The sequence below is a fragment of the Polyodon spathula genome, chromosome 6 (genome assembly GCF_017654505.1).
Source record: "Polyodon spathula isolate WHYD16114869_AA chromosome 6, ASM1765450v1, whole genome shotgun sequence".
Classification (NCBI taxonomy): domain Eukaryota; kingdom Metazoa; phylum Chordata; class Actinopteri; order Acipenseriformes; family Polyodontidae; genus Polyodon; species Polyodon spathula.
The window spans coordinates 34,601,770-34,623,507 of record NC_054539.1 but is presented as its reverse complement, the minus strand read 5'-3'; the positions used below and the strand labels follow the sequence as shown (position 1 = coordinate 34,623,507).

Here is a 21,738-nt window from a genome sequence, read left to right as displayed (position 1 = left end):
CCAAGCAGGTAGGGGAATTTAACCCCATCCCTGCCAATCTATACAGGGCAGAGGTCTGCTCTGCTACACATGCACAGAATTATTTCACAGAATGGTGAAACAACTATCCAGAAACAGCTTAGGCGAAGTGTTCTCTTTGCAGGTGTTCCTATACACAGAGACTACTGTAGTAATATACAGGTATCATTACATAGATAATTCATAAACATAATACATAACTTTGAAGACAAATACAAATTGCATATTCATCAAGGACAGACAATTACTTCATGCTATCACTGTGTAACAAAAAAAAAAGTTTTGTTCCTGGGTAGTAAGTGTTATTTCCTAATTGCTTATGCCTCAAAAGTATAGAAAATGGCTATTATTCCCCACAAACTTTGCTTTTGTGACCAGGACAGTGATATTTCAAAATATCACTATTTCCAATGGGCAAATGGGCAAATGTGTGTCTTTTCGTTCACACAAAGTCAGAAAAAAACAACATATGAATCCAAATTAACATGTATTTATACTAAAGTAATACAAAGATGACTACAAAAGATTTAGAAGTCAGTAGTTTTTTGAGATTTACAATTATACTGTATTTACAAAAATTGTGTTACATAGTGTAATCAAATCATTCTTATCTTCAGAAAGTAAGCTACTTGCACCTCAGGAATATGAGAATAATTGTGATCAGTACTAATACAGTGTGCAGATGTTTCATTTAGTTTATTTTCCCATATCGAGCCAGAATGGACAAGCTTTTATGTATAGTAATGGAAGACCTAAAAAAGTGGATCTAAAGGGAACTTGTGGTAATTGATTTATAAATACATCAATACATAAAAAAAACAACAAATACATGTTAAAACAAAAGCTAAACTAAGTCTTCTGTGATAATTAAAGGTACATACATGTTTGCATGGACCTTGCACTGAGTTTTCCTACCTGTAAATGCTTGTTGAAATATCTGGCCCATTGATTAAATCTTAGCAGCTACCATATGTATATTTTAATTGTATTTATTTATTTTAAGGCTTTAAAATGCAGATTTCACACTTTACATTGTTAGTAATTCACATGCTGGTTGTGTGGATCCAGGCTATTCAAACTGAATTTCATGGGATTTGCAGAAAGGGTTACTGAAATAACAACCTTGACACAAGAAAAGTGTTTGTTAAAAAATAATAATGAAAAAATTATGTCATGAACAGTTTTAAAAAAAGTACAGTGAAAAAAAGATTAGACATTGAAAGATGAAAAGCAGTCTTAATGAAATCTCCAGCCCACTCTATCATGCAAGGCTTAGCAATGGCTTGTTATGAATCAACAGGAGAGCAACAGCCCTAGTCCTACTTAAGCTTTAAGACTATCTATCACTTGTTGATCTCTTTGTCATCCATGTTTTATTACAACCAAATTGAAAAGAGCTTATAACTTGATTCATGTAATTAATTCCCTAAGTGATCAATAATGTGATTTTAACTGTGCTTTAGTGCTGTCAATTATTTACAGCACAAAAGCAACAATGTCAGAATACTTCTTCCTTACTCAAATGCAGATGCAAAACATGTTGGTTCTAGTCTGGCATCAAAGCTGGCATAAAGACTGTGACAATGGTCTAGGTTGAAAGAGGTGTATAGAATCTTTTAAACAACCTTCCTTTTTTTCTTTTAACTGTTATATATTGTCTTATATGCATACAAAGTTTAATGCATTTGTGTTTGGTCTGAAAAGTATGTTCTGATCATGTGAACATGACAGACTTCCAAACAACAAAATGGCAGGCCATTAACAACAATAAATGGTACTATCTAAGCAAACTAAGCACTATACAACCTAACTAAATCTGAATGTGTTTGATATTTATCTCTCACCAGACAAATTGTGTTTTTTGTAATTTAATTGTACCAGTATTATTTTTTTTTTCACTCACATGCCAGCATTTCTAGTGTCTTCAGAGTACATATAGGGTCCATAGAGTTCACAGAGAGTCTGCTAATAATAATAATAATAATAATAATAATAATAATAATAATATTTTATATAGTGCCTGTCATAGTGGACCATCATCACAAAGTGCTTCACAGAGGAAGGCTGTGAACTGTGCATTATATGCAGAGTCACTTACAATAGTACACTGATTTAACATCTCATCTGCAGGATGGAGCACAAGGAGGTTAAGTGACTTGCTCAGGGTCACACAGTGAGTCAGTCAGTGGCAGAGGTGGGATTTGAAACAGTAACCTTGTGGTTACAAACCTTGGGCTTTAATCACTGGACCACACTGCTTCTATTCTAAATCTTGATAGTGTGACAGTGCTGTTCATTATTAGGATATTTTATAAGAATCTATGACAGCCTTTCACATGGATATGAATCTGGCTCAGCTCGTCTATTGCACAAGCTGCCTTTCACATGATTCAGTCTGATATCAGACAATGTCACACAATTACATTTCAACAGTATATGATGTGCCCTGTGTGGACAATAAAACCTTGTCTGCTTCTTTCCACTTCGTAGCTTTGAGTAGGTCGGTGGCACAGGCTGGTCTCTGGATCAACCTTCCTGAACTGGCGGCTGAGAGCAGTGGCAACACATTTATATATTTTATTTTTTTTAAATAAATTTAGTCGTCGACAATGTTTTACCTCGGTTTTTCTCCCTATTTAGTCCAATTATTATCTTCAGGTCACCACTTGGAACCCCGCCGCCTACTCATCCTTCGAAACGTGCTCCTGCCAATCCATCATACTTTGCACTGCGGATCCACAGCGAGGCCACCAGACCTATAGTGCCGGAGGACAACACAGATCTGGAGACTCCACTGCTGAACCACAGGCGCCCTATCGGCCACAGGGGTCACTGATGCGCAGGATTTGCCCTGCCAACCTAAACCCTCCCTACCCGGGCAGCGCTCAGCCAATTGTGCACTGCCTCCTAGCAACTCCCGGTCACATAAGAACATTAGAAAGTTTACAAACGAGAGGAGGCCATTTGGCCCATCTTGCTCGTTTGGTTTTTAGTAGCTTATTGATCCCAGAAATACATCAAGCAGCTTCTTGAAGGATCCCAGGGTGTCAGCTTCAACAACATTACTGGGGAGTTGATTCCAGACCCTCACAATTCTCTGTGTAAAAAAGTGATTTTCGGTTCTGAATGCCCCTTTGTCTAATCTCTATTTGTGATCCATGGTCCGTGTTTCTTTTTTCAGGTCGAAAAAGTCCCTTGGGTCATCATTGTCAATACCTTTTAGAATTTTGAATGCTTGAATTAGGTCACCACATAGTCTTCTTTGTTCAAGACTGAACAGATTCAATTCTTTTAGCCTGTCTACATATGACATGCCTTTTAAGCCCGGAATAATCGCTCTTCTTTGCACTCTTTCTAGAGCAGAAATATCCTTTTTGTAGCGAGGTGACCAGAACTGAACACAATATTCAAGGTAAGGTCTTACTAGTGCATTGTATAATTTTAACATTACTTCCCTTGATTTAAATTCAACACTTTTCACAATGTATCCGAGCATCTTGTTGGCCTTTTTTAGAGCTTCCCCCACATTGTCTAGATGAAGACATTTCTGAGTCAACAAAAACTCCTAGGTCTTTTTCATAGATTCCTTCTCCAATTTCAGTATGTCCCATATGATATTTATAGTGCACATTTTTATTTCCTACATGCAAAACCTTACACTTTTCTCTATTAATGTCATTTGCCATGTGTCTGCCCAGTTCTGAATCTTGTCTAGATCATTTTGAATGACCTTTGCTGCTACAACAGTGTTTGCCAATCCTCCTATTTTTGTGTTGTCTGCACATTTAACAAGTTTGCTTACTATACCAGAATCTAAATCATTAATGTAGATTAGGAATAGCAAAGGCCCTAATACTGATCCATGTGGTACTCCACTGGTTGCCTCACTCCATTCTGAGGTTTCTCCTCTAATCAGTACTTTCTGTTTTCTACATGTTAACCACTCCCTAATCCATGTACATGTGTTTCCTTGAATCCCAACTGTGTTCAGTTTGAGAATTAATCTTTTATGCGGGACTTTGTCAAAAGCTTTCTGGAAATCTAAATAAACCATGTCATATGCTTTGCCATTATCCATTAGCATTGTTGCATCCTCAAAAAAATCAAGCCGGTTAGTTAGACACAATCTCCCTTTCCTAAAACCATGTTGACTGTCTCCCAGGATACTGTTACCATATAGGTAATTTCCATTTTGGATCTTATTATAGTTTCCAAAAGTTTGCATGTAATAGAAGTCAGGCTTACTGGTCTGTAGTTACCTGGTTCAGTTTTGTTTCCCTTTTTGTCGATCGGTATTACGTTTGCAATTTTCCAGTCTGTCGGTACAACCCCTGTGTCAAGAGACCATTGCATGACCTTGGTTAGCAGTTTGTAAATAACTTCTTTCATTTCTTTGAGTACTGTTGGGAAGATCTCATCTGGCCCAGGGGATTTGTTTATTTTAAGAGCTCCTAGTCCCTTTAACACTTCTGCCTTGGTTATACTAAAGTTATTTAAAAGTGGATAGGAATAGGTTGACATGTGGGTCATATTGTCCGTATCGTCCTTTGTAAAAACTTGTAAAAAGTAATAATTTAATATATTTGCTATTTTTTTTCTTCGTCTATAATTTTGCCATTTGTATCTCTTAAACATTTAACCTCCTCTTTGAATGTTCCCTTGCTGTTGTAATATTGGAAAAACATGTTGGAATTGGTTTTAGCCCCCTTAGCAATGTTCATTTCTATTTCTCTCTTGGCCTTTCTAACTTGCATTTGCAGTTCTATGTACTTTGTTTTTGGTCCCCTTTAAACACTCTGTAAAGTGTTGTTTATTGCTGCATATTTTTTTTTAATTGATCTATTAAACCATTTTGGCAATTTAGTTTTACATTTGTCTACTTCAGGGATGTAACTGTTTTGCAATCTGCTTTGCCTGGATTTGAACTTGTGATCTCCAGGATATAAAGACATCCTGCACTCTGTGTGGCACGCCTTTACTGGATGGGCCACTTGGGAGCAGTGGTGAGCTTTTTAAAGTTATAAGGGCCTGCCGGGTCAAGGTCAAGTAGGACTTGCAATGGCTGGCCCTCCAGTGACACTGCCAGCTGCCCAGCTTTTTCTTCAGGACCCCATCTGCTCACCAATGCCTACAGGCAGAACTTTACCTGGTAGGCTTTCCAGGGCGAAGTCCCAACATAGCGGCCAGAATAACGGTGCTTCGGCCAGCTTGTCTCTCGAGCGGGGTTGGTGCATCATTAGCCTGGTGCTGCCAGGGAGTGCTACCATCTGCTTCATCTACTGCCGCAGCCCTTACCGTCCCTCCTGGAGAGGCTTGCACTTCTACCATCTTCACCTTCACTCCTGGAGCGGCTCGTGTTGCCGCTGTCTTCGCCATCCCTCCTGGAGGGGTTCGCGTTGCTGCCGTCGCTGACCCTTCTGGAGTGGCACATGCTGCATCCTTTACACCTCCTCCGTCAAATGAGCGATGTTTTCCTCCATGGCATGTATCTGCCGCTCCACCTTCTGCTTTCAGGTTGCAGAGCCTTCACCCAAGTATGGGGAGAGTAAATGTTGCATCTCTTATCCCACTCTGACACCCGTGTAGCAAAGCAGGGCACTTAAAAGCACTGTTGTCAGGTTATACACAGGAACGAGACAAACACACTTGATTTAATAGCAACCACCAAGCAGGCAATAGCTCCTCAAATGTAAACATCCACTCTAGCCATGAATACAGAAATAACACACAACACTTTGTAATAAGAACACTTAATACAACAATCATCCATGAAAATAACATCATAATGTATAACAATAACAACAATTAGACATTTTTCCCAGAACCCTGCAGTCCCAGCACACTTTGTGCCTCTATATACAAATTAGCAGCAACAGTACACGCCAACAGGAGGAAGCAGACAGCACCACCATCCGTGCTTGTTGCAATATTATTTGGCACAACTGGTGTTTTTAACACTAAAAACCCCAGAATTTCTTACAACCAAGAGCCACCACGCCGCTCAATTTGACCGGTACATTTTTAAACAGCTTCAATATGAAAATGAAAGACAAACTATCGGATACAACTCAGATGTTTTATTCCTGAACATATCAAATATTTCAATAGCAGAAAGACCAGATGTAAATGGAAAAAACCAACATAAAAGGCGTTTTTTTTTCAAAATTAGCGCATGCAGCACAACTACAAAAAAATTAAAAACTATAATAAAATAAACAATTCAAAAGAAACTAGTGTGTTCACAGGTGTTAACGGGTATATGTACATATAAAACTGTAAAACCTTAAAAAAAAATTCTAATACTAACATAAAAAAGAAAATACAACACTATTTCCATATGTTGGCTCATACTGTACTGTATATAGCCTGTAGGGTACAGTAATCTGCCTGCTGTGTGTCTTCTTACTGTATTGCTCTATTTGTTTATTTGTTGTATTTAGTTATAACTTGCAAGCTCATACACTTGTAAGTCGTTTTGGATAATGGAGAAAGCTAAAAATAATCAAAATAATTAAGCGTACTTCACAAACAACACCTTGAATAACAATCCCACAGATATAACGTAAAAAAGATAATATAAATAAAGTCATGTACAGGATGCATGGTGCTTTTAAAATAACACAATCCAAAAAGTTGGGCTTTGACTCTGCATAAAGACATACTGCAGTTTCATATTGGGCACTGTAACAGGGAGAGATCTGTGCTGACTCTGCTGGCGTGTTGACGGGCTGCAGGACGAGGGCGGCAGTCGCCCAACAACCGCCTGTGAGTCATGGCAGTGACACGGGGAGGTGGAAAAGTGGGTGTGTGGACTTTCCCCCTCTCTGAATGGCTGAGAGGCGGGTCTTGGGTGATTGTTGGTCCTATAAAATAACACTCTGTTGTTTCCTCAGGTCTGCCCATTTAGACACGCTAAGAGTGCGGAAGCTTTGATTCGGGACCGGGAATCAGCCGGGAGAAAAATAAAGATTCACAGCGAGACAGAGAGAGAGAGAGAGAGAGAGCGGGGAATCCTTGGGCAGACCCCGGCGTATTGTGAAAGAGCAGGCTAGATAGAATAGGACGGTGATCCGGGTCGTGCGGGTAGCGGCGACCGGGATAACGCTGCCGAGTGCAGCACATTTTATTTGTAGTTTTATTACTGTTTTATTTTCCCTTGTTCTTTTCGCCTTCTGTTTTCATTATTATTTCTTTGAGCACCTGCGAGTGCACTTGCTGTTCACGTACCAGCTGTGGTATTTCCATGGTGCTGTCTATCATCGTTGATAGGCAGCCCACGGTCAACAGTGCCCTCTGCCGGAAAAAGCAAGAACTGTTTGAAAATAAAACTGGGCACCTGTGTGGTGTTTTCAAGTACACCTGTCTGTCTCCTAGTCAGTGAATTACCCACACCCCTTCCACAGGCACAAACATCAGAAGCTTTATTATTGTTTACCTACCTGGCGTGTGTATGGCTTTGCAGTATTGTGATCAAAATGTTGTGCCTTTACATTCCTTGTATCAAACAAAAGACTGAGTTTCCAGGTGAGTTGCCAGGTAAGGGGCCATCTTGGAGCTATTGTTGTACAAATCCAGTCAGAGAAAATATCTGTAGCTGGGTGTAACTCGTTGCTCTCAAATAAAATGAAATAATATCTCAATATTTTTCAAAAAAGATTCTGTGACATTGTCTATAAAAAAAATGTAATCTGCAGTTGTTTACATCCGTACGCTGTGCACGTCAAAAAATACTTTTTAGCATACAGCCACACTATCCCACATTCCACAATGAAAAACATAGTGAGGTGGCCTAGAGGTGAGAGGGTGGGATGTCTTGTATACTGTATGTAAAAAATATAGAATGATGTCTTCATATTAAAACAAAAAAATCATGTTTTGTAATATCCGGTCAATGCATTTTTATAACTTTGTAATTTTTGCGAATCTGCTGCTCAAACACTGTCTGGTTATTTACTTCATATATTTAGGAACAGTCAAGAATGGCCATGTGCTTGGGATTCACTAGCGCAGAGTTAATTACATTTTAAAACCAAAACGGTCAAATTGACCGGCATGGCGGTTCTACGGTTAAAGTGAAAAGTGCTCCCTCAACCCTTAAAGTTGTGAGGCATTGTAAGGAAACTCACATTGCCAATGCCTGTGATGTCCTTGCACTTTGGTTAAATACTGTACATAGACTTTGGCCTAATACATTGACTATCCAACACCAAAACGATAAAGCATACCAATGTGTTGCCCCCAAACCACCCATCAACACTGCCCCCTTGTATTTTTTCTTTTTAAGAAAATGATCAATTTCTTCACGAAATACCTTTGCCTTTTATAAGTGTCTCGCTTGAAACCTTTAAACAATTAAAACATGAAAGACCAGTCAAATATTTCCAGCAATCTTAATGTGACATTCAATTAACCACACCGCTTAATACACAAACGGTTTGACAACGTATATAAAAGGACCAGCTTGTTCCAAGAGATCTGGTTTTAAATAACATAGCATTCCTATTAAAACTGTAACCCTACCTGTTTGCCATTTAATAATTGCATGTAAGCGATAAAACATATGCCTAGCCTTTTAATTTGAAGACTACTTGCTAATCCCCCTATATATATAAGACGTGAAATAAACATCCTGCAATTTGGAGGATTTTGATCTTTAATTTTCCTGAACCTTATTTCAGCATTCTACCCCCACCCTCACTGTCCTTGAAAGGTTGGTGCGGAAGGTAATCTGGAGGTGGGGTTTCACTAAGTGAAGCAGCAGGTTGGTATAAAAGGAGTCACTTGAGAGCAGAGAGTTACAGACCCAGAGACAGACATATAGAAATTGCATTCCCTATAAAAAACCTGAAGACGAAGGAAGCAGTGATCAGAAATCTGAGAAGCAGTCAGTGAGGAGAAGACACTGGACCAAGCAACAGCAGGTGAGACACTCTTACCTCTCCTAAGCAAACGTATTTGTGTGTTGAGTTTAACAATTCTGAACAGCAATAAATTGTCCAGGTTAGGGAGATACTGCTGTAATTCTTACAAAGAAATCAAATGTACCTGAAATAAATCACGTATGTATTTAATTTCAAATATAGATAGTTAGTATTGTAATGTATAATAGATATATTCCAGTTTATATTTATATATTCTTAGTACATATCCATGGTATTATTTCAAAATATGTCACACTACAAAAAATATTATTTTACCAAGATAATACAAATCTTGCTGTAAAGGTAGATTACATTTGTTTATGATTTTTTGGGATCTTTGTTTATCAGAAATATGTTATTGGTAAATCATTGAAATTTAAAATGTTGTTGTACCTGCCAGATTTCTATATTTATACAACAAGTATATTTTTCAGAGATATAATTATCTGATAATTTCTTTCATTTGTTTAATGCCATTTTCTGGACGTGACAGTTAAAATGTTTTTGTTTTAAGAGAAATAAATATGTAGTTGTTTTCTAGGGAATACATACAGTAAATGATTTCATTCACCATACATTGGTGCAGTAAACTAGTGGCTGGTTTCAAACACCCTAAGTAGCACATTTAAATATAAGAATTAAAGATACATTGACCTTACATACGATATTAATTTAAATGTCTTTCCAAAAAAACTAAACTAAGTGAAACCTATTGTAGCAATAAGGTATATCTGAAAGATACTGAAAACATGTATTTGGCCTAATATACTGAATTTCAATTATACATACTGTAAATTATGACCTTTATATAGCTTAAATACGTATACGTAAATGTTTTCTAGAATATTTATAAGATGCATTCATATCTAGCAGTTCCGTAATTGCCCTTTAAAGCACAAGAGATTATATAAGCTATTGCAGCATTATTGCTTGGTGAGACCCAAAATGAATCAGTATATTATCAAATTACAATTAACACATGATTTTGCAATGATAGGCGCCTTTACTACATTTCACTATAAACCTACTCAGGTTATTGAACATTTATTATTATTATTATTATTATTATTATTATTATTATTATTATTATTATTATTATTATTATTTAAAAACGTTATGTTGTAAATTTAGATATAATGTGTTGTATTGACCCATTATAACAATAAAAAATAACAATATATGTATTGTAATATGCTGTACATAAATGTAAAAGGCAGTATTTTGGACATATGAACTTGTTTGATCCTGAAAGATAATGAAGTTGTGCTATAACGTATATAACATACAGTACATTTTGCAAGATGCAACAGGCAAAGACACATACATTACATAGAACAGACATGATTGCCTGAAAACATTACAAAGAGAAATGACTTACATTGGTAGCTGACAAAATGCTCAGCTATTCATAATTGAAAACAGCATTGAAATCTGTTAAAATCATAGTAACGTGGCATGACCTGAAAACGGCCCTTGCTTTTTGTCAGGTACATTGCAGTGTAATTACATTTTGTTGCTGTAACACCAATTTATTATACGTATATAATGTAATGTAATGTAATTTGTCATTTGGGATTAGCAAAACTTTACTGGCCAGTGGGTTCTGTGTAATGCAACAACAAATCAGAAGTCACTAGACAAACCATTTTCCCTAAGTGTAGAGCAGGAAGAACAACCAGCAGTAATCTGAGTCACCAGCATTTAGATGTAGTATATTACCCTCATCCGTCTCAATGAGTCTGTAACTGATTACCCATGTAGACAAGGCAGAATATTATTGGATTTTATAAGCTTACTGTGGCACTTGTTCCATACACATACTGTTGAATCTATGTGCAGTGAAGTCTGCATTTTAGATATTATCCTTAGAACCTAGGACCCAGTGCTATATACTTTGGTATTAAATTCATCAACCTATACCCTGCCAGGATAAGTCACCTCAATTTTAGAGCATTTTACATCACTGAGAAATCACTCTGGACTGCATCAATGATTTGTGGATATCCCTGTGTTTGATACAGTCCTGGTGGATTTTCTGCTGCTGTATAATGCTGAAATGCTAAAAGCACCTGTGTCTTATCCTGGCAGTTTCTAGGTTGATAAAATCAAAACTGTTAGTTACACAAGCACAAAGGAACACAGGTTCTCATTTAATGAATGAAAACTCTCAAATATGTGAGTATAGCATGCAGATTGTACTTTGCACAAATGCAAGGCATAATGTTTGGACCTTTAGGCAAGATACAGGGAATTTGAATAAAACCATCTATGATAAAATGTAAATGTTTCAATATAATCCAGGCAGTAGGCAGATACTGCTCCACTCCTTCTGATTAACTCTGTAACTAGGGGCTCAGTAGATGGTATTGGTGCCACAGTTTTTGAAACAGTGAAACATTGTGATGGCATGGTATAACACACATGATAAAAACTGAATCAGCCTAGTCAAAGCAACTATTGAGCACAGATGTATAATGAAAGGTCATAATTTTCAGTGTTGGTGCTGTAATTTCAAGACTGCATGCTGTTAATAATGACTACTGTATGAATGCCACATTTATTGTGACAAAGTGCTTGCAGGTGTTTTAATGACAAAATTGATATGCCGGTGATGCACCATCCCAGTAACATATTCCCCAGTCACAGTACAGTTAAAAAACTTACTGATTAAATAAAACTGCTGCTCAAGTACCCAATGCTTGATTATTAACATAACCAATGAGAAAGCAATTGATAACAGGCATAATCGTTGTTTTATATGACACATGCATGTTGTATATTTAACAGAAAGAAAATACAAAATGTCCTTATTTAAATATTCAATGAGCTTGTGCAGGCTGATTCTCTTGGCTTTCAGGTCACAAGCGAAATACGTTTGGTAATCTCAGACAAGAACTTAGTGGACATTTGTCCACCTCACAAATCCACCACACAGTTTGAAAGTGTGATAGGGGAGTGGTAGTAAGCTTAGTGATGCAGCCAGCTAATTTACTTGCCCTTTACACCTTTCACCTTATTGGGGTATTGATAAATTAGGATGTTCATATCACAAAACCACCACAGTTTGGCATAATTCGGCACCTTTGCAGACAGTCTCTCTAAGAAGACAGCTGAAACTGAACTACAGTAGCCCTAAGAGGATAGTCTCTGCAGGGCAGGCTGAGACTCACCCTGAACTCATTCTCAACAGAAACAAAAAATTGTGTACAACACAGAAATACAATACACTACAGAGGCAGTAATCTGGAATCAAATTAATATATTTCCAAATATTTTTTAAATTCAATATTCACATGAACGTGAATTCATATTATAAGAAGTAACTTACAATACGCAACTGCTAAATCTGCTGGGACCAGTTAGAAAATTCGTAGTATCAGTAACAAAAGTATAACCTGAGTTCATTTTAACGAGAATTAACTGTATGTGTGTGTATGTATATATATATATATTATATATAATATATATATATATATAATATATATAATATATATATAATATATATATATATATATATATATACCTGAGTCAACCTCCCCCCTCCCCAACTCCCATATGTGTTTCTGGAACTGACTGTGCAAAAGTACACTCTGCTGTACTCACTAGAAATTCACATAGACACTGCCACTTCCACACTTCCACACTGATTGCACCTCCAAATCATATAGAAGTGGAAGTATAGAAGAAATCTTTCAAAATAATTGTGATTCCCACTTCATTGGTCAGCTTGATCTGGTGGATAAGATTTCTGCAGGTATAAATGAACAGTTTCACTAACCCTTGTTACTCTTGTGTTCCATGTTTTGTGTTGAAAGGACAGGTCATTTTAGAAGTTGGGTATTGAAGATGCTGCGTCCGGTTTGGGGCTGTGTTGTGGCCGTGCTGGGGGTTCTGTGGTTCTACAGCAGTGGAGTACAGAGTCAATGTTGGGAGCATAGTCAATGCAGAGACCTTTCCTCAGAGGCAAATATACTGGTGAGCAAAACCATATAGACTGGGTACAAAATCAGGGGGAAAAAACTGTTGAAATTGTTATATGCCTGTCCAAGCTTTTTGCCATTGCATGCTCTACAACAGACCAAAAACATATGGGGAACTGTCCTGGGAAATAATAATTCTGTATGAATTCCATGTAGCTTTGAAGAGTGCCATTGCTCCTCACTTGTCACTCTTAAGCAGAGATAATTGTGCTGAAAGACACAACAGAGAAAGCAGCAAACTTCAAAACAGCTCTATATACTTCTACATTTAATTTATACACCAAAAAAATCCTGATTCTCTCATTCTCCCCTCCCTTACTCCATAGGATTGTATACAAGCCTGTAAGGTTGACCTCTCTGCTGAGTCCCCCCTCTTCCCTGGAAATGGGCATCTCCAGCCTACCTCCGAGGATATTCAGAACTACATCATGAGTCACTTCCACTGGAACACATTCGGTCAGAGAATGAATGGCACACCTGGAGGCAGCAAGAGGGAGAGTGCCAGCACCACCCTTAGCATTCTCCTTGAAGCGTTGTCCCAACCCAGAGATGAAGTTGAGAGGGAATCTGAGGAGGAAGAAGGGCTACAGCAGCACAGACGGGATGACAAGAGGTCCTATTCCATGGAGCATTTCCGCTGGGGCAAACCTGTGGGCCGCAAGCGCCGTCCGGTGAAGGTGTACCCCAATGGAGTGGAGGAGGAGTCTGCTGAGAGCTACCCTGCCGAGATCCGACGGGACTTATCACTCAAGCTTGATTACCCCATGGGAGAGGAGCTAGAGGAAGTGTTCGGAGGGGAGAATGACCTCCTTAACCTCCAGGACAAGAAAGACGGCTCCTACAAGATGAACCACTTCCGTTGGAGTGGCCCACCCAAGGACAAGCGCTACGGTGGCTTCATGAAGTCCTGGGATGAGAGGAGCCAGAAGCCCTTACTGACTCTCTTCAAAAACGTCATGATCAAGGATGGCCATGAGAAAAAGGGCCAGTAAAGGTCTCTCTCTCTTTCTGTTCTTTGTTGCACCAATCTCTTAGGTAGTCAGCAATTAGCATGAGGATCCCTATTGAAAATAAAGCCTTCATTTGTCGTTTCTGACAAAATCCCTTGTTTGCAATGTAGTCACCAATAAATTATTAATATTGTATATACAAAATAAATGCTTTTACGAGTGAGTGCTTAGTTGTTTTGGGAAGGGAGGGGAGTTACACGTAAAAAAAAAAAAGAGCTATTTTCTTATTGAGCTGTACTATACTGTAAATGAATGAAATGCAAAAAATACAGTTTTTTGCAAGCTGACATAAGTCTTTTGTTATTTCTATTTGCTTCTGGTGTTTCAAATCTACATACAGAGTCATATCTTCTGTCAAGATAAGTTCTACTTAAATACTGGTTTCCCTTAAAAATACCATATAATACCAGTGGGGGGTGGAACAAAGTTAACACAAGACTTTTAAGACATTTTAAGCAGAATTTGGCCAGAGCTATTGTATAGGAGCTTATGGAGTGTTCCAGACGGACAGAGATCTATGAACCCCATAGCACTAAATCGAGTATACTGAATTCAGGATATAGTGGTGATACTTTTTTTCCACCAAGCATTCAACAGTGCACTGTGGTTTCTGATATGGTAACACACACGTACTGATACTGCACCATGTTACTGGTAAATAATTATCAGTAAGTATAGGTTACAGCCATTATGATACCATTGGTATGTGAAAATGTTACCGCTGTGGTATCATTCTAGCAATGGCTCATATGACTGTAGCTGCCCTTCTCCCATTACCCATGTCTTATAGAACCATTCCATTGCCATCAAAGATGAGTTGGTAAGTTTACCTCCACAGCCCTGTCTGATATAGGTGATGTACTGCTGGGCTCTACTATTAAGGGATATTTTTAAAGTGCTAATATTTATATTACACTGATATACATGTAACCTAAATTATAATAAACCTGTATTTTTAAACTGGTAAGTTACTACAAAAATGATTTCAGTTCAGTGCTTCAGTGTAATTGTATTACTGTTGTTTCAAGGTTATACTATTTAAAACACAACAGAACTCATCAGTGCAGTGGTAACAATTGTTTTATGTAGTGCAATTATTTCAATGTACACACAGTTATTCATATGCAATAATCAAGGTATAACATTTAGTTTTCAATTCAATAAATCCAGTACCAGTAGGTTTCACAAATAATACAAAATATAAAAAACAGCATAAACAAAATGTGTTCTTAATCAAAACTTGTAACCAAACTTCAATATTCCCACAAAGAAAACTACTGTATATCATTCAGCTCAGTCCAACATAAACACGTATATTTAGACCAGCCCTGCCCAATATAAATCTGATTAACTTTGGCCCTTACATTCAGGGTGAAGTTGTCAGCACACAGGTTCTAGATGCACATCATGCCACGATCAAAACAAATTCCTGAAGACCTCCGGAAAAGTCTGGAAAGGGTTACAAAGCCATTTCTAAGGCTCTGAGGCTCCACCAACCCACAGTCAAAGCCATATTGTCCAAATGGAGAAAGTTTTGGATAGTAACAAATCTTCCCAGGAGTGGTCTTCCTGCCAAAATCTCTCCAAAAGCAAGGTTTAATATCATCCAGGGTCACAAAGAACACTAGAACAACATCCAGGGATCTGCAGGCCTCTCTTGCCTCAGCTAAGGTCAGTGTTCATGACTCCACCATCAGAAAGACACTGGGCAAAAATGGGATTCATGGCAGAGTAGCAAGGCGGAAACCACTGCTCACTAAGAAGAACATGAATGCTTGTCTCAAGTTTATCAAAAAGCTCCTGGATGACCCTCAAGAGTTCTGGAACAATGTTCTATGGAGAGATGAGTCAAAAGTGGAACTTTTTGGCCAACATGGGCCCCGTTATGTCTGGCAAAAACACTGCATTCCACAGTAAGAACAGTCAAGCATGGCGTGGTAGTGTCATGATTTAGGGATGCTTTGCTGCATCATTGAAGGAACCATGAATTCTGCTCTGTATCAGAAAATTCTACAGGAGAATGTCAGGCCATCCATCCGTGAGCTGAAGCTAAAGCACAGCTGGCTCATGCAGCAAGACAATGATCCGAAACAGATAAGCAAGTCTACATCAGAATGGTTGAAGAACAAGACATTTAAAGTTTTGGAATGGCCTAGTCAAAGTCCAGACCTAAACCCTATTGAGATGTTGTGGCAGGACCTCAAATGAGCAGTTTATGCTCAAAAACCCATAAATGTCATTGAGTTGAAGCAGTTCTGCATGAAGGAGTGGGCCAAAATTCCCCCACGGTGCTGTGAGAGACTGATCAATAACTACAGGAAGCGTTTGGTTGCAGTTATTGCTGCTAAAGGTGGCCTAACCAGTTACTGAGTCTAAGGTGGCAATTACTTTTTCACATGGGGGCATTGGGTGTGGCATAACTTTCTTTAAAAAATAAATGAAATAAGTATCAAAATGTTATGTTCTTTGTTCACGCAGGGTCCCTTTCATCTAATATTAGATTTTGGTTTAAGACCTGATAAAATTGTGTCAAAAATATGCAAAAATGCAGAAAATCAGACAGGGGGCAAATACTTTTTCACGTTACTATATATTTCGTATAATACCTTGGAATGAAATCAGTCCTTATCTGCCATCTCCGATAACGTGCTGAACTGTTAAAAAGGAGTCCGATGGCAGACGTGTACAAATATGGCTGCTATCCTCCACAATCCAATGAGACAGTAAGGTTCTGATAAGGAAAGAAAAGTACAAACCAGTACAAATTTGTAGCTGCTTGTATGCTCCAGTGCAAAGGCTTATAACTAGTCTGCGTGAAACATGTGTTCTTCAAATAGTTGTATAATGTTAACCTTATCATTAAAACCTTTTTCTTTTCTTCACTGTAATTGTGACAAAATTAACATACAATGTAGAAAGCTTTTCTAACAAACAGTACGCTGACAATATTGAATTTACAGCAACCACATTCAGTTATACAAAAAATCTAACTAACTTTCATATTTATATATGCTATATGAATTCACACTTTTTGAATAATTATTTGTACAAACAGGTAAATAAAAATTCTTACTTACACTGAAGTAGAATAGGTTCTACCCTTTAATACAGAACACATATTAAAAAATTGACTTTTTGATGTAGTAATATTTTAATAAGGGTTACATTCTTCCCCCCTTAAGAAAAGATGTCTAGGAGGGACTAGGAGCTCTTAAAATAAACAAATTCCCTGGGCCGGATGAGATCCTCCCAATAGTACTCAAAGAAATCAAAGAAGTTATTTACAAACCGCTAACCAAGATCATGCAGCAGTCTCTTGACACAGGGGTGGTACCGACAAACTGGAAAATTGCAAAGATAATACCGATCCACAAAAAGGGAAACAAAAGTGAACCAGGTAACTACAGACCAGTAAGCCTGACTTCTATTATATGCAAACTTATGGAAACTATAATAAGATCCAAAATGGAAAATTACCTATATGGTAACAGGGTCCCGGGAGACAGTCAACATGGTTTTAGGCAAGGGAGATCGTGTCTAACTAACCTGCTTGATTTTTTTTGAGGATGCAACATCGATAATGTTGCAAAGCATATGACATGGTTTATTTAGATTTCCAGAAAGCTTTTGACAAAGTCCAGCATAAAAGATTAATTCTCAAACTGAACGCAGTTGGGATTCAAGGAAACGCAAGTACAAGGATTAGGGGGGGATTAACATGTAGAAAACAGAAAGTACTGATTAGAGGAGAAACCTCAGAATGCAGTGTGTTTACCAGTGGAGTACCACGGGGATCAGTATTAGGTCCTCTGCTATTCCTAATCTACATTAATGATTTAGATTCTGGTATAGTAAGCAAAACCCAGCCGTGTAACTGGCAGCAGCTACACGCCGGTCCCAAGCCCGGAAAAATGGGGAGGGGTGGGGAAAGCAATGGCAAACTACCCCACTATTTCTGCCGAAATACTTTATGGATCACCACGAAACGTCTTCAAACATGATGCTGGAAGGTGGGCCCCCTGGGCCGGAAGGCACCCAACAAGCGACCAGGGAAGGACAAGGACGAAGTTCGAATAGCTCAGGCAATTATGAAGCGGACGGGACAAATCCACCAGGACACCGGTCGGCTGATGCAGACCCATGTGAAAGAACTCGTCTGCGTCTCACGAAGGTTCACAACATCGGAACTTGGAATGTCCGTGGCATGAATACGGGCAAATTGGACATCATAAAAACCGAAATGGAACGACTCAACATCGACATACTTGGTATCAACGAGCTCCACTGGACAGGAAGTGGCTATTTCAACAGCAATGATTATACGGTATACTACTCCGGGAATGACAACATCAGACGCAATGGAGTAGCCATCATTGCAAACAAGAAAATTGCAAAGACCGTTCAGTGTTTCAACGCTGTCAACGACAGAATCATGACCGCCCGCTTTCACGGGAAGCCTCGCTCGCTCACAATCCTGCAGGTCTACGCGCCGACCACCGACGCGAAAGAAGAGGATATCGAAAAATTTTATTCGGATCTCCAACAAGCAATCGATCAAGTCCCAGCCAAAGATATCATCCTTATTGGCGGGGATTTCAATGCAAAAGTCGGCGCTGGAGGAGAACCACCAGTCGTAGGCAAATTCGGATTAGGTGAACGAAACAAGGCTGGCGACCGTTTGGTTCAGTGCTGCCAAGAAAATCGATTACTGATCGCAAACACGTGGTTTGAGCAGCCTAAACGCCGCGCATACACGTGGATAGCACCGAATGGACAATATCGCGAAGATTGTTGATGTTCCTCCCTCCAATTTTCACTCCGATCGGTGATTCTTCCAGATTACATCGTCTCATGATCGTTTCGGCATATAGATTGAACAGGGCCGGTGATAGAATGCAGCCTTGTCTAACGCCTTTTCCGATCTCAAACCAGTCCATGTTGCCGAATGCTGTCCTGACCGTGGCTTCTTGATTCTTGTAGAGCGATCTTATCAGTTGTTCTAGATGTTCTGGGACGCCCATTTGCTTCAGACATTTCCATAACTTGCCATGGTCAACGCAATCGAATACGATTAATGCTCGGCACAGTCAGTGGGTCAAGAAGAAGAGGGCGTCAGAGAACCCGCTGGCTGGACACAATCAAGGCTGACACAAACATGCACATGAAAGATCTGAAAGAAGCGGTCAAAGACAAAAATGCGTGGAGAATGATGACCCATAAAGTGACCGAAAGTCGGCCTCGACTAAACGGATTTTAATATAATATATAATATATATAGTAAGCAAACTTGTTAAATTTGCAGATGACACAAAAATAGGAGGAGTGGCAAACACTGTTGCAGCAGCAAAGGTCATTCAAAATGATCTAGACAAGATTCAGAACTGGGCAGATGGTAAATTACATTTAATAGAGAAAAGTGTAAGGTATTGCACGTAGGAAATAAAAATGTACATTATAAATATCATAGTTTTTGTTGACTCAGAAATGTCTTCATCTAGACAATGTGTGGGAAGCTATAAAAAAGGCCAACAAGATGCTCTGATACATTGTGAAAAGTGTTGAATTTAAATCAAGGGAAGTAATGTTAAAATTATACAATGCATTAGTAAGACCTCATCTTGAATATTGTGTGCAGTTCTGGTCACCTTGCTACAAAAAGGATATTTCTGCTCTAGAAAGAGTGCAAAGAAGAGCGACCAGAATTATTCTGGGTTTAAAGGCATGTCATATGCAGACAGGCTAAAAGAATTGAATCTATTCAGTCTTCAACAAAGAAGACTACGTGGCAACCTAATTCAAGCATTCAAAATTCTAAAAGTTATTGACATTGTCAACCCAAGGGACTTTTTCGACCTGAAAAAAGAAACAAGGACCAGGGGTACAAATGGAGATTAGACAACGGGGCATTCAGAACAGAAAATAGGAGGCACTTTTTTTACACAAAGAATCGTGAGGGTCTGGAATCAACTCCCCAGTAATGTTGTTTGAAGCTGACACCCTGGGATCCTTCAAGAAGCTGCTTGATGAGATTCTGGGATCAATAAGCTACTAATAGCCAAACAAGCACGATGGGCCGAATGGCCTCCTCTCGTTTGTAAACTTTCTTATGTGCTTATTTGCACTTGCACTCGCATTTGCGCTGTGATCAGAATGCAGCCCATAGAGTTTAAACCATTGTTAAATACTGCCAGTGGAGCACACATTTTAAATCTTGTTGGGGCCATTTGAATTTTTATCAGTTCCTGTTTGTCCCTGTGAACAGGATGGCTTTATAGGGGTGACGACAGACCAGAAATTAGACTCCAAACACTGACGAATGGCGGTGAGTTTTTTTGCAAATAATAAACAAAAAGGTTTAAACAAACCACATAAAACAGGACACATCACTTGAGGCCAAAAAAAAAAAAAAGATAAACAAAATGGACAACATTAAACAAGACAGTTGACGAACAGACATACAAGCACCGCGCTGGCACTTCCAGCACATTGTAGCAATTGTTCTCAAAACCCAAAAAACTCCTTCTCTCTCTTGTTCTCCACTCATGAATTGCAATTCCCCGTGCTCACATATTATTTTACCTGCACGTGAAGTGCTGTGCAATCCTCGTGCCTAAATACAAATATACATTTTAAACACTATAACCCATACTGTAACCCATATTTATATCCCGTGTATTTTATACATAAACACCAACATTAACACACCTCAGACAACATAAAACACTTATAAACATAAAGGGGCGGGACACTCCACCACATATGCCCCCTTCTTGTGTGCAGCACACCTGGCCTCAATGGCTACCTCCCCCCTGAGTTGCAAAGTCCCGGCCCAGGAACAGGGGCAGCAACGGGCCAAAGGTGGCGGCCACGGTGGGAGGACTTCCTCCCACACCAACAGCTGTAGCGGCCAGGCCAACTGTACCCAGGCTGGCTCCTCCGACCAGGGCAATCCTGCCCATCGCCCAGCTGTCTGTGGGGGTGGTCTCCAGACCTCCCCCAAGATCTCCGGCAGCAAAACTGCTGCAGGGGAAGGCGATGCGGAGCGACTGGCAACCCCAGGCGATGCCAGCATGGCATCCTTGGGCAGAACCAGCAGGAATTCATCCTCTGCTGGTGGAGGTGGGGGCTACATGTAGTCTCCTGGCGACGGGGTTGGGAGCAGTGTGTGTAGTCTCCTGGCGACAGGGTTGGGAGCAGCGTGTGTAGTCTCCTGGCGACGGGGTTGGGAGCAGTGTGTGTATCCTGGTGACAGGGTTGGGAGCAGCATGTAGTCTCCTGGCGACGGGGTTGAGAGCAGCGTGTAGTCTCCCCCTGTTGCAGGGGACTGGTACGGCTCTCCCTCACTTGCAGGGGACTGGTGCGGCTCTCCCTCACTTGACGGGGACTGGTGCGACTCTCCCTCTGGCGCTGGAGATGGCAGGGCTTTTCCCGATAAAGTGGGAGATAGCGGGAGCCCTGCCATATGTGCAGTGGATTACCAACTCAACAATGTCTGGGAGGGACACTGGGAGGTGTTGCTTTTCCCAGGCTTCCCATTGCTCTCCATCTCTGGCCCACAGGAGGTTGATCACATCAGGGAGGGCCTCTTCAGCATTCCTCCCAGGTTCCACTAGCCACCCACAGAAGAGAGGGAATTCATCGGTCTCTGAGCCAGTGGAACCTCTAACCCTTACGTCGGATGCTCAGGCTCCTCCATCTCCTGCCATGTGTGGCTCTGGCTGAGTGGGCGGTACCTGACCTCGCACACAAGAAGCACCACCCTTCCTCATCCAGACAGGCAAGACAAACATCCGGCGTGGTAGAGATACG

The 21,738-nt window shown here is 39.7% G+C and overlaps 2 protein-coding genes across 3 annotated transcripts; both read left to right on the top strand.

The window, feature by feature from the left end:
* The first annotated feature begins 8,798 nt into the window (after nucleotides 1-8,798).
* LOC121317143 (pro-opiomelanocortin) lies at nucleotides 8,799-14,216 on the top strand. Of its 2 annotated transcripts, none has more exons than XM_041252781.1 (3): nucleotides 8,799-8,939; nucleotides 12,760-12,914; nucleotides 13,246-14,216. In XM_041252781.1, exons 2-3 carry the CDS (start codon nucleotides 12,786-12,788, stop codon nucleotides 13,909-13,911), a joined length of 795 nt encoding a protein of 264 aa, XP_041108715.1. In that variant the 5' UTR covers nucleotides 8,799-8,939; nucleotides 12,760-12,785; the 3' UTR covers nucleotides 13,912-14,216. The 2 variants fall into 2 exon arrangements, with proteins under 2 accessions (XP_041108715.1, XP_041108714.1); XM_041252780.1 differs by having other exon boundaries at nucleotides 8,800-8,939; nucleotides 12,755-12,914.
* A 3,710-nt stretch (nucleotides 14,217-17,926) lies between these two features.
* LOC121317671 (craniofacial development protein 2-like) lies at nucleotides 17,927-18,724 on the top strand. Its single transcript, XM_041253833.1, has one exon. The coding sequence runs from the start codon at nucleotides 17,927-17,929 to the stop codon at nucleotides 18,722-18,724; it is 798 nt and encodes a 265-aa protein (XP_041109767.1).
* Nucleotides 18,725-21,738: the final 3,014 nt, after the last annotated feature.

Excerpts from the sequence above, each read along its gene's own strand:
- LOC121317671 (XM_041253833.1), top strand. The coding sequence starts at position 17,927 with ATGATGCTGGAAGGTGGGCCCCCTGGGCCGGAAGGCACCCAACAAGCG.
- LOC121317143 (XM_041252781.1), top strand. The coding sequence starts at position 12,786 with ATGCTGCGTCCGGTTTGGGGCTGTGTTGTGGCCGTGCTGGGGGTTCTG. Across the intron at positions 12,915-13,245 it reads CCTCAGAGGCAAATATACTG|GATTGTATACAAGCCTGTAA; the intron begins GTGAGCAAAACC and ends CTTACTCCATAG.